Source organism: Eutrema salsugineum, unplaced genomic scaffold, assembly GCF_000478725.1.
Source record: "Eutrema salsugineum unplaced genomic scaffold, Eutsalg1_0 scaffold_1, whole genome shotgun sequence".
NCBI classification, from domain to species: domain Eukaryota; kingdom Viridiplantae; phylum Streptophyta; class Magnoliopsida; order Brassicales; family Brassicaceae; genus Eutrema; species Eutrema salsugineum.
The window spans coordinates 5,526,132-5,538,470 of NW_006256909.1; the positions used below are offsets into that span (position 1 = coordinate 5,526,132).

At 38.0% G+C, this 12,339-nt stretch overlaps 5 protein-coding genes across 5 annotated transcripts; 3 read left to right on the forward strand and 2 right to left on the reverse strand.

Moving 5' to 3' along the window:
- Positions 1–736: 736 nt before the first annotated feature.
- LOC18030028 (napin) lies at positions 737–1,500 on the reverse strand. Its single transcript, XM_006413040.2, has one exon. It carries the CDS (start codon positions 1,455–1,457, stop codon positions 924–926), a length of 534 nt encoding a protein of 177 aa, XP_006413103.1. The 5' UTR covers positions 1,458–1,500; the 3' UTR covers positions 737–923.
- A 1,888-nt stretch (positions 1,501–3,388) lies between these two features.
- LOC112081841 (napin-2-like) lies at positions 3,389–4,133 on the reverse strand. The gene has a single exon (XM_024148556.1). It carries the CDS (start codon positions 4,079–4,081, stop codon positions 3,551–3,553), a length of 531 nt encoding a protein of 176 aa, XP_024004324.1. The 5' UTR covers positions 4,082–4,133; the 3' UTR covers positions 3,389–3,550.
- Positions 4,134–4,970: 837 nt separating this feature from the next.
- Positions 4,971–6,899, forward strand: LOC18030029 (protein translation factor SUI1 homolog 1). The gene is made up of 5 exons (XM_024149712.1): positions 4,971–5,128; positions 5,844–5,924; positions 6,121–6,326; positions 6,486–6,539; positions 6,616–6,899. The coding sequence occupies exons 2-5, from the start codon at positions 5,888–5,890 to the stop codon at positions 6,658–6,660; spliced, it is 342 nt and encodes a 113-aa protein (XP_024005480.1). The 5' UTR covers positions 4,971–5,128; positions 5,844–5,887; the 3' UTR covers positions 6,661–6,899.
- A 206-nt stretch (positions 6,900–7,105) lies between these two features.
- LOC18030030 (DDRGK domain-containing protein 1) lies at positions 7,106–9,538 on the forward strand. Its single transcript, XM_006413042.2, has 9 exons — positions 7,106–7,252; positions 7,363–7,489; positions 7,589–7,688; positions 8,076–8,185; positions 8,391–8,492; positions 8,586–8,744; positions 8,879–8,935; positions 9,019–9,055; positions 9,243–9,538. The coding sequence occupies exons 2-9, from the start codon at positions 7,370–7,372 to the stop codon at positions 9,452–9,454; spliced, it is 897 nt and encodes a 298-aa protein (XP_006413105.1). The 5' UTR covers positions 7,106–7,252; positions 7,363–7,369; the 3' UTR covers positions 9,455–9,538.
- Positions 9,539–9,767: 229 nt separating this feature from the next.
- On the forward strand, positions 9,768–12,159 carry LOC18030031 (COBRA-like protein 11). Its single transcript, XM_006413043.2, is given in 6 exon segments — positions 9,768–9,800; positions 9,803–9,868; positions 9,870–10,449; positions 10,543–10,688; positions 10,799–11,131; positions 11,212–12,159. Coding segments are annotated over 6 exon segments (2,106 nt in total).
- The last annotated feature ends 180 nt before the right edge of the window (positions 12,160–12,339 follow it).

Sequence of the window (12,339 nt, forward strand, 5' to 3'; positions counted from 1 at the left end):
TTTTTTTTTTTAAAATTAAAACAATAATTGAGATGTATAGAAAACTGTGGTCGTTTTTTTTAAAGTAGATTAAAGTTATAGTTTAGAGATGGAAAAGTTTAGGGTTTTTTTTGTGGTACTCTTAAATTTTCGCTTTTTGGGTGTTTTTTTTAAATTAAAACAATAATTGAGATGTATAGAAAACTATGGTTGTTTTTTTAAAAAAAGTAGATTAATAAAGTAATAATTTTTTTTTAATTAAAACAATGATTGAGGTGTATAGAAAATAATTTTCGTTTTTTAAAAATATATTAAGAAAATAATAGAAAATAATGGACCTTTTTTAAAAATATATATATTAAGAAACTAATATTTTTTTTCATTAAAAATGGTAAATTTAAAAAAATTATAGTCGATTTTTTATTTAAAAACAGATTTAATTTAAAGATAAGATTATATTTTAACTAAGATTATTAAATTTTAACTAAATTTAATATGAACTAATAATAACTAAACTTAATTTGAACCAAGTTAAAGGCTAATATAGACTTTTTAATGAGGGACATGATGATAATTAACCACCTCCAGAATCAATGAGAGAGCTGGAAATCAAAAATTTACTTCGCTTATAATATATATGATTTCCCATATATCAATGCGGTTAGTGTTTTTTTTTTATTAATCTATTTTCATTTTTGAAAGCAACAGCATGCTGCATGCATAACAGTTTATATATAAAAAAAAAAGATGCATAACCTTAAACAAAAAGAAAAACTTCTCTTTTATTACGGAGTAGTGCTAATTACATTAGCCTCAAACATCCTAAGCGCTTACATATTTTTTTATAAAACACACACGATAAATAAGTATGTAGTGTCAACATACATGCATCAACAACCACACTCATCATCGTGGCATATACACTTAAGGATTTGGTTTGGAATCTAGTAGTAGCGAGGACGGGGGATGTTGAAGGGACAAACGCTAACTTGCGGAACGTTGCAAACGTTAGGCAACTGCTTAGCGGTTTGGTAGATACGTCTGATCTCTTGGGGACGTGATTGTCCCTGTTGTTCCTGTTGTTGTACCTGGGATCTAACCGCTTTGGCCGCTTGTTTCAAGGTTGGGCAAACGCATTCTCGATCTTCCTGGTGAAGCTCATTGCAGCACTGCTGGAGTAGCTGCGGTCTCTGCTCTGGGCCCTGTTGGTTGTCCATGTCGAAATCGAACTCATCATAGAGGGCCCAGCTTGAACCACCTTGTTGCATTGCTTTCTGGCGCATCCACTGCTGGCAAGCTTGTAAGTGCTGCGCCTGCTGAAACTCTTTTCGACATTTTTGTTGTGGGCGGAATGGGCGGAATGGGCCTATTTGGTTGTCATCTTCGTCGAACTCGACAATGGTGCGGTAGATGGAAGCGTTGGTGAGGAGGAAGAAGAAGGCGAGAGTTGCGGAGACGAGGAAGAGCTTGTTGGCCATTTTGATGTATATTTGTGTATGTTTTCTTATGTTTTGGTTTGAGTGAAGAGTGAAGTGGAGACTTGGTTGGTATTTATAGGTGACAAAGAAGTTTTGCATGTGCATCACGTGTAACATTGCATGCATGTGCTTGTTTGTTTGTGTGAGAGAGAGATGCAATAAGGTTGTTGTCGCCATTAGGTGTTGGAAATTCAAAAGTGGAGGTGTGATGACAAGTCTCCGCGTCTAACTGCAATGCAACCTTAGTATGTATGATGTGTAGCTCATATTCTGACATGTCAACTTTTTTAATTAAAATGCACTTTGTAAAAAAAAAAAAAAAAACTATTGTGAAATGAAGGTTAAAAAACATGTGAAGTAAATGAAGGTTTCTTTTCCGAATATATCATAACAAAGTAATCAAGAACTCGAGATTTCATGAGTTCAATCGTGATTCGTGAGCTCATACGTCTCCGCTAGATTAAGTCTACAATTTACTATATGGTTTTTCATTTTCAGAGAGTTCGTAATATATAAGATCACAGAATTTTAATTACTAATTAGATGGTTTTAGATCATCTCTATTACTAGTCTCTCATCGATTATTTAGTATAAAAAGAAAAAAGTAAGTATTTCTTAAAAAGGAATTAATCAGAGCTGATTTTTCAAATGAGAAAGTATGAGAACCTCATGAGAAGCTCCTTATACTAGACACATATCTTTAATATTATGTGAGATTTAGGATTTTTGTGCTAATTAATTATAATCATAGTTTATGATCTTAATTAAATAGTTTCTATATAGTGTTAGTGACATATAGTAATTTTTGGGTGTAAATCAGAAAGTAAAATTATCTATTTATCAAATTCCAGTACTATTAATAAGTTTTTTTTCGATATTACTTAAGGTTAATAGAAAAATGTTAAACTAGTATTGTTTTTAGTTAATACAATAATTATATTTTATATATTAAAAATCTCAGATATGAAAAATTAAAAATTATATTTTAACTTTTGTGAAAATCATATATAATCATTATTTCCTTTCCTTTTATATAGACTTCATATATATGTTCGTCTTCTCATAAACCTTATTTCTTTTCTTTTATTACGTAATTTTTAGTATTATTTAATTTCTATATTGTTAATGTACTTTGATGAAAAATGAAAGAAATATGGATTGTTTTGATGAGGTTCTCAGTAATGGCGGTAAAAATTTATGATGAGGTTCTCAAAATAAAATACAGTGAAATGTAATGATAGATATATATACTTCCTAACTACGTTTAGGCTTTAGCCCAAACTAAGAAAAACTTTCTCCAAACCAGACCAACGGTTCCTTCTGAAATCTTCAGGCACACCAGCTCTTTTAATCAGAACCAAATATTTGATTGGTAACGTTTAACACTCTTGACCACAATGACTATCCCTCTTTACTTAACGGTAATGTAAATTTAGATTTTGTACGTCGCTTTTCCACTTAATCATATGTAGTAATTAATGTAAAACGTACATTTGGCTTGTCTCATCCTGTTGATCACGTGTTATTTCTTGTGGCCAACAAATAGCTAATTTACATACTGAGTTCATGCACAATGCTCTTTTACTAAGATGGCAACCATGGAGGGAAGTCATACAGAGCAATTTGAACGGTGCTTTTTGCATGTATTTATCAGTGGCGGAGCCACATGTTATTAATGGGGTCATTTGCCCCCAACAAAATTAGAAAAGCTGAAGTATTTTAGTAAGCTCAATGTTAATGTCCCCACTTATAAAATTATCCCCACTTATAAAATTATGTATACTCCTATTTCCTCCCAATGAAAAAATTTTTTGCCTCCGCCTCAGCTACCGTATGTATATACGAGTTAAGTTGATCCAGCCCGCAAATTTGGTTGGAAGATTTGCTTGAAAACTAGTACCCCGAACCACCTAAAGAGCATGTGCCACATAAAACTTAAACAAACCTCTCTTTTATTACGTAGTGCTAATTACATTAGCCTCAAACATCTTAAACGCTTACATTTTTTATAAAACACACACGATGACTATGTAGTGCCAACATACACCAACAACCACACTCATCATCGTGGTATATACACTTAGAAGTGGAATCTAGTAGGAGCGGGGGATGTTGAAGGGACAAACGCTAACTTGTGGAATGTCGCAAACGTCAGGCAAGTGCTTAGCGGTCTGGAAGATACGTCTGGTCACTTGGGGGCGGGATTGTCCCTGTTGTCCCTGTTGTTGTACCTGGGATCTAACCGCTCTGGCCGCTTGTTTCAAGGTTGGGCAAACGCATTCTTCATCTTCCCGGCGAAGCTCGTTGCAGCACTGCTGGAGTAGCTGCGGTCTCTGCTCTGGGCCCTGTTGGTTGTCAAAATCGAACTCGTCGTCGAGGGCCCAGCTGGAACCACCACCTTGTTGGGTTGCTTTCTGGTGCATCCATTGCTGGCAAGCTTGTAGGTGCTGCGCTTGCTGAAACTCCTTACGACATTTTTGTTGTTGTTGTGGGCGGAATGGGCGGAATGGGCCTGATTGGTTGTCATCTTCGTCGAACTCGACAATGGTGCGGTAGATGGAAGCGTTGGTGAGGAGGAAGAAGAAGGCGAGAGTTGCGGAGACGAGGAAGAGTTTGTTGGCCATTTTGCTATATTTGTGTATGTTTTCTTATGTTTTGGTTTGAGTGAAGAGTGAAGTGGAGACTTGGTTGGTATTTATAGGTGACAAAGAAGGTTTGCATGTACATCACGTGTAACATTGCATGCATGTGCTTGTTTGTTTGTGTGTGTGAGAGAGAGAAGCTATTAGGTGTTGGAAACTCAGATAAGTGTGATGACAAGTCTCCGCGTCCACATGCAATGCAGCCTTAGCATGTATGATGTGTAGCTCATATTCTGACATGTCAACTTTTTAAAAATGAAGATTAAAAAACATATAAAGTAATTGAAGGTTAAGGTTTAAACCCTTTTTTCGAATAAAGCCAAGCCCTTTATTACTTTGGTTTCAATGGGATCGGATGAGAGACTGAGAGTCAATATTGAAAGAGTGCGCTCTATATATGTTAAAGTTCTAAAATTCATTTAATAAATGAATAAAATGAAAATTAAAAGTAACATATTATACAAAAAAACACTAATCCAGAAGTTAAATAGAAGAGTAAAATAAAATCATCCAAAAATTAACTATACAATCTCTGCTTGTTTTAATTGTTAGTCCACTTTATCAATGAGACTAAAGAAAAATGATAAAACATTGGGTTATTCTAATTTCTTAAAATATCATAAAATTAGATGTTTTTGACCAATTCGTTGTATTTTCATATGAAAGATTATAACCATCAAACAATAGCACCGATAAATCAATTACAGGATAAAACTGGCCTTAAACAAGAGAGAAGTATAAATTACAGTATAAAATACGCCAAAACTCCGAAGTGTGTGAAGCCCAAGTCTACAAAAGACGTGTATGGGGCCCAAGCCCACTGAGAGGACAAGTATGAAGCCCAAAGGCCCCAAAAACACCAAGAGACTGAACATGATTTCAGACCAAAATATCTCCCATCTTCGGTTCTTCCTCTCATTACTCTCTCTCCACCGAAACAGAAGTTGCAGACTTTATCCGAATTTAGGGTTTCTATTCCTTCTTTCTTCTCCGATAATCAGATCCTCGAAACCCCACTTTTCGAATCAGGTAAAATTTTCCTTCTTCTATCTGCGTATACTATTATCTCTTTAGCGGATTACAAATTGGTTCTTGTTCTTTCTTTGGTTTCGGTAATTTCGAGGTGAAGTTTATGTTCGTTGCCCGATCCATAATCTGTGATTTATTGTTCTTTCACCACATGGGTGGTGCGATTTTGCAATGACTATTCGGTATTTTGCCCTGAAGATCGGACGCGAGATTTTGTTTTTGATATATCGGATTTGCTGCTGGCTTTAAATCTCCTGTGAAAGAACAAAATTCAAATTTTTAAGTTACTGGATTTATGTTTTTTCCTTACATATTTTTCGTAATTTAACTGGATCTGCATAACTAGGTTCCTGGGATATGGTCAACATATAGATGCAGATTGATATGCTATCTCAAATCTTCCTTTGCAGATGATAATCTAGAGTTGTTTCTTAGCCGAGTTGTAGTTTCCCATCTATTTTATGCTTTTTAAATCAATAATCTTTAATTGAACGTGGCTTGACTAGAATTATATGTTTTTGTTGTTTGTTATCATGTTATTTGTATCTCTCTACACGTTTCCTATGTTTGCTTTATGTCTTTAACTGTTAGCTAAGACCTAGTGAATAATCTTAGTGCCTATTCGATTGTGGTTTAAACACTTAAATCTTATTTGATGTGTTCTTACTCTTCTGAGTGTTTTAAATTCTTATGCGACCTTGGTCTCTTTATTCAGGTCTCAGCTTCTCTGTCGTTTGCCCATCAGATCAACAAAGTTTCATGTCTGAACTTGATTCCCAGGTCCCTACTGCCTTCGGTAAGTTCCAACGCTTAAAGCTTGATCCATAATCCATCAAAACACCTATTTATGCCTGCCTCCTAGTCTACTTAAACTTATTTCGGATGTTTGGTAACAGTTTTGAGATTTGGACCAAGGGCTTTGGTAAATGTTTCTCATTTGGATATTGTTAGGAGCTAACCAGTTTCTTTTTGGATTTTTTGCTGTCACGCAGACCCGTTTGCTGATGCGAATGCTGAGGACTCAGGTGCGGGAACAAAGGAGTACGTTCACATCCGAGTCCAGCAGCGCAATGGTAGGAAAAGCTTGACAACGGTCCAGGGGTTGAAGAAAGAGTACAGCTACAGCAAGATACTAAAGGACCTCAAGAAAGAATTTTGCTGCAACGGAACGGTGGTTCAAGACTCTGAACTAGGACAGGTGCGTGTTTTATATCTCCAAGGTGCATCTTTATAGTTGGCATTCTAACAATGGATCAAACGGTTAAAGACTAATTCCAAAGGCTAGCCGAGGGATTTTCAGCTTTGTCCTTTATGTATGGTTTTTCTTTCTTAATTGTGCTACTGTGTAAATGTGTAGGTTATTCAGCTTCAAGGTGACCAGAGGAAGAACGTCTCCACGTTCCTAGTCCAGGTAAAAATCACACTCTCTCAGGAATCAATGAAGTAAAAGACTGTTGCTTGATCTTATTTAATTTCCCTTGCTTCAGGCTGGCCTTGTGAAGAAGGATAACATCAAGATCCATGGTTTCTGAGCCGCTTCTGTTAAAATTTCCCTAGGCTGTTTGCTTTTCTGCTCTAGTGGATTATTACTGTCATCTTCCAGTTCCAAAACATTTCTTCCCCTTCGTGTTTGATCTCTTGTTACTGGTTTTATTTTCGGATTTGCTTTGGTATGATACTAAGATACTATCTTGTTCCTCTTAATGCTTTTGTAATATGAGATTTGTTAAGATTCTCCATTAACTTGGTCGCTTCTCTGAATATTTTTCTTTACAAAGACGGATCCCAAGCCATTTTAGAGTTTTACTAATGACTCTGGTTACTTCGTTTCTTCTCGGCAAGCAAAGACCTCAATGATCATTTTTCTTAATCAGTTTATGCAAAGTATGAAACCGAAGTCATTTTATAAAACATCTGAAATTGGTGCAGGCTAATCTGCCAATGAAAGACTCTTATAGGTCCAGAGGGTATGAATAAACAACGAAATCAAACCCGTCGCTTGTCTTCTCTATCGAGTCCAAGTTTGGAGCTCTGCAATCCTCGATCAAGTCGGTTTAGGTTTAAACAGAGAAGACAAACACTACAAAACGAAATTTTATTTGAAAAATAAAAAAACGCAATAAGGTTAGATTGTGAAAATAATCTGAATCGATCGTGTTTCAATCTCATTATCCTAGTTTGTGTTTTCTCTACAGTTCGCTCAAAACCCCTTTTTCGGCTGTATTCGATCGCAGGTAAGAGATGGAGGAGATTTTCGCTCTGATAGTCTCCATGATTCTCATAGCAGCGGTGATTCCTCTGTTCTTGTGGAAACGTCGGGTAGATGCTAGATCACGGGAGGAAGATGCAGAACCGCCACAGGTAATTTCTCCTTTTTTTTTTTGCGAAATGGATTGGAAGTTTTTTGATCGATGAATTATGATAATGGCACTGACGGGGCTATTCGTATGAAATTCAAAGGTTCGGCCGCGTGAAAACGTGGTACGTGCTACTGGTGGGCGTAGAATGCGTCGGAGACCTGCAGCTTCTGGTGCTAGCTCCTCATCATCCAATGTTCAAGGTTTGTGTTAAGCAGCTTCTGTGTCTCTTTTACGTTATTTTGAAAATGTCAAATTCTCTCGAAATCGTGTGTTTTAGCTGGATCAACTGGATTTAAAGGCTCCAGATTTTCGGAAAAGTTTGGAGGATTGAGTTTTGTTTTTCAAAGTATATACCGTATCAAATAAAAGACTTGGTTCTGCTACTTTCTAGTTGGAGACGACAACCTTATGTAAATGGGTGTTATTGGTCAAGAGTTTACTTTTGCCTGCGAGAGAGAACGCTAAACCAGAATAGTCAACTAGTTTTAGTTTGATTTGTCATCTAGCTTAGTTTAAGAATATGGATGGGTTTATAAAGTGAGCTACTGGTGGCCTTGGAATCATTATTTGTGTAAATGTGATAACAGAAAACATCAGTGGGAGTGAAGATGAAGATGAAGATGAAGCCGGTGGAAATCAAGCCAGAGCATCAAAGAAGAAAGAGAAGAAGCGACAAGAACGAGAAGCACAAAGACAGGTGACTAACAATCTCTATCGCCATTAATTCTTCTAATATTAAATTCTAGCAGGTTTTAGGATGAGAAATTCTAGGAATATCCGTTGACTCGTTACAGTCCTAACTGTGAAAGTTAGAGATTGTAGAAGGATAGAGCATTGGTCCTGGGATCAGAATAGTACATAAACTTTTGCCTGATTAAAATCTGTTTATGTTGCTGGTAAAGGCTGAAGAAGCGACACGCGAGTCAAGGAGTACAAAACAAGATTGGTATGCAGAAATGCGGAGGAAGAAGGATGAAGAGCGCGAGGCAGAGGAGAGGAAGTTGGTGGGTCAACTAATCTATCTCAAATTTCGTTATGCCTAGGCTTCCTGGTTTAGAAATGCTGATATTTGGCTAATTGCGACATTGTTTTTGTAGGAAGAAGAAGAAAAAGCACGACAAGCCAAGGAAGAAGAGGCAGCTGCGTTAGAGTTTGACAAATGGAAAGGGGAATTCTCAGTTGATGCTGAAGGTACGACAGAGGAAGTGCAGGGTGGAAATGAAGATTTGCTTTCAGAATTTGTTGAATACATTAAGGTATATCTTGATAACCCTTTACCAAAAATTTTCCGATCTCCCATTCTAATTGTCATTCTACGAATTGGAACAAACTAACGATGAAGTATAGATACAATGTTGAACTTTCCTTTTGCTGTGTGATGTGATTGCAGAAACAGAAATGTGTTCCACTTGAAGATCTCGCCGCAGAATTTAATCTACGAACTCAGGTATCATCTGGCTACACCTTCTAAGTTGCAAATAAATGAATACCTTTTATCCTTGTTCTAAAAAGTCCTGTTTATTTTTGTAGGAATGCATCAACAGGATCGCCTCTTTGGAGAGCATTGGTATTTTTCTCTCTATCTAATCATATTAAAATGAACATTCCTCTGTCAATATTGTGATTTATGATGGTTTATAAATAATGAACCCGAAGCAAAGCAGATGAGATATCGATGACTCTGTGTGTATACATGTGAAAGACACACGTAGTGGATCTCTTAAGATGTGAACGCCTTGTCTTTTTTTATTAAGGGCGGCTCTCGGGGGTTATGGATGATAGAGGAAAATACATTTACATATCAATGGAAGAGATGAACGCCGTGGCGGATTACATCAAACGTCAAGGAAGAGTTAGTATCTCACATCTAGCTAGCAAGTCGAACCAGTTCATCGACTTGGAGCCCAAAGTAGAGCATCATCTGACTGAAGATATCACTGGCATGGAAGAGGTCTCTGTTTCTTAGTTGCTTATTTGTTGTATTAAGAATATCCCGGTTTGAAATTTGACATTGTAAACAAAATAATTAATGAAATCAATCTTTGTTGGATTTGGATGGATACAATTTTTCACTTGCAGCAAAAATCTATATCTTTAATTTGAAAGATTTTCAAACTTCAAACAATTTTTTCAACTGTCGGTTTTTTGGTACATTTTGTTCAGGTCCGGTTCTACCAAATTTGACATTCATTTACATTTTTTATTTCCCTTTTATTTTCATTTGTGTTATCTCTGTTTCTCCGGAGAAGCAGGGAAAAACTAGAGGAAGAGAAACCGTTATGCTCTGCCTCCCTAATTCGCTTAAGCTTTTTGATCATCTCTCTTCTTTCTTCTATCTTCTTCTCTCTGTTCTCTTTCTTGCGTCCTAAGAATCTTAGGAAAAAAAGATAGAGATGAAGATACGTTACGTTCATCTAAACCTACTTATCCTCCTATTACCTCTAATCAATCTTCTGTTTCCGACATTATCTCTGGCTCAAGACTACGGAGACGATGCCCCGAAAAAGGACACTCCTCCACCAGGTCTGATCCATTGCAACGGAGTTTACATGTCTTACAACTCCGGCGACCGCGAAAAGTTATATCCTCGGACCAACAACGTGACGGCTCAAGCCTGGTCGTTCAAAGCAACGGCCATGATCGTGAACACGGGGATCGAAGAGGTCAAAGGTTGGCAAATGTTCATAGGGTTTCACCACAGAGAGATCATCGTTTCCGCAACGGGAGCTGTTTCAACGGACGGTGAGTTTCCTTACGACGCAAGCAACGGGACAACGTTCATTGGTTCTCCGAATACGGATCTAAAGACCTCGATCGAAACAGCTGGTGATTACGATAAGATCTCAACCAATATCGAGATAACCGGAACGCTTTTCGGCGGTAGAGGTACGGCTACGCCATTGCCTAAAACGATCAAGCTCACAAACGATGGATGGGAATGCCCTGCTCCTACTTCTAAAGGTAAACGAAATTCTCCACTTTTAGTTTCTTGTAACGGAAGAAATTATCGGTTATGACCGGTTTATGATTCTTTCGGTCTGGTTTTTGTGTCAGGCGGTACGATGGAAGTTTGCTGCAAGAGGAACCCAAAGTTCAAAGCTAAAGATAAAGCGAAAACCAAGTTCATGCCTAGAAAAAAAGGCGACCTGAATATAGTTTATGATGTTCTTCAAGCCTACACAAGCAACTACTTGGCGCAGGCAAGTCACCGATTCCATCAGTTCTATCGATATATAACCTCGAGAGAATCATATATATACATAAAATGATTTGAAACTGATATATTTTTTTTTTTTTTTTTTTGGAGCAGGTAACTATAGACAACAATAGTCCATTGGGACGGTTAGACCACTGGAACTTGACATGGGAGTGGATGCGAGGAGAGTTCATCTACACGATGCGTGGAGCCTACGCTGCCGAGGAGAAACCTTCAGAATGCTTACACAGCAAGGCGGGACAGTTCTACACGGATCTTGATTTCTCTCAGGTCGCTACTTGCCAGAAGAAACCGATTCTCAAAGATTTACCAGCTGAGCGTAAAGAAGATAATATCACCGGGAAATTGCCTTTCTGCTGCAAGAATGGCACTCTCTTGCCCACTATCATGGATCCCTCTAAGTCCAGAGCCATTTTCCAGTTACAGGTTTTGCCCCAAAACTAACCACTTCTATAATTACAAGACATAACAAAAACCCTTAACCGGTTTTGATGTGGTTGGTTTAGGTGTACAAGGTGCCACCTGATCAGAACAGAACAGCTTTCTTTCCTCCACAGAACTGGAAAATCGACGGTATAGTGAATCCGCAATACAAATGTGGACCACCTATACGAGTAGATGCGACTTCTTTCCCTGACCCGAGCGGTCTCCAAGCAACCACCTACGCAGTAGCCAGCTGGCAAGTCGTGTGCAACATAACCAAGCCTAAACCAAAAGCTGCTCGTTGCTGCGTCTCTTACTCTGCTTTCTACAACGACTCAGCCATTCCATGCAACACTTGTGCTTGCGGTTGTGGAGACATCGATACCGACACTTGCAACGCCAATGCTCGACCGCTTCTCCTCCCTCCCGACACGCTCTTGGTACCGTTTGATAACAGGACTCTCAAGGCAAGAGTGTGGGCAAAGAGGAAACACATGGCTGTTCCAAAGAAGCTTCCTTGTCCTGACAACTGTGGAATTAGCTTGAACTGGCATGTTAACTCGGATTACACTGATGGATGGTCTGCGAGGGTAACGTTGTTTAACTGGGGAAACAATGCAGTGGAGGATTGGTTTGCGGCTGTGGATTTGGGCAAAGCTGGTTTAGGGTATGAGAATGTTTACTCCTTTAATGGGACAAGACTTCCACCTAAGAACCAGACCATTTTCTTCCAAGGACTTCGTGGTATGAACTACTTGATCGGTCTCACAAATGGGTCGAACCCTGCTAAAGACCCGCAAGTTCCAGGGAAAATGCAGTCGGTTATATCGTTTAAGAAGCGGAATTTGGGGAGTTTGAATATCCCTGGAGGAGATGGATTCCCTAAGAGAGTTTTCTTCAATGGAGAAGAATGTGAGCTTCCTAAGTATTTCCCTAAAAAGAGTTATGGGGAGAGATTATCCGGTATCCGATTCTTTCCCTCGATTCTCCTCGTGATCACAACGTTTCTTGCGATCACGGATCGGTTTTAAGTGGTGTTTAGGTGCCTTAGTTATATATGTAAGTTGCTTTTCTTTTAGCAATGATCAAGGAACTTGAAGAGAACGTTTATATATCTCTGTTTTTCACAGTTTTGTTTGATCCAAGAAACTTGTATCCATAATCAAAAGGAACTACTGCAGATTGATGGTTCTCAATCTAAAACACTCTTG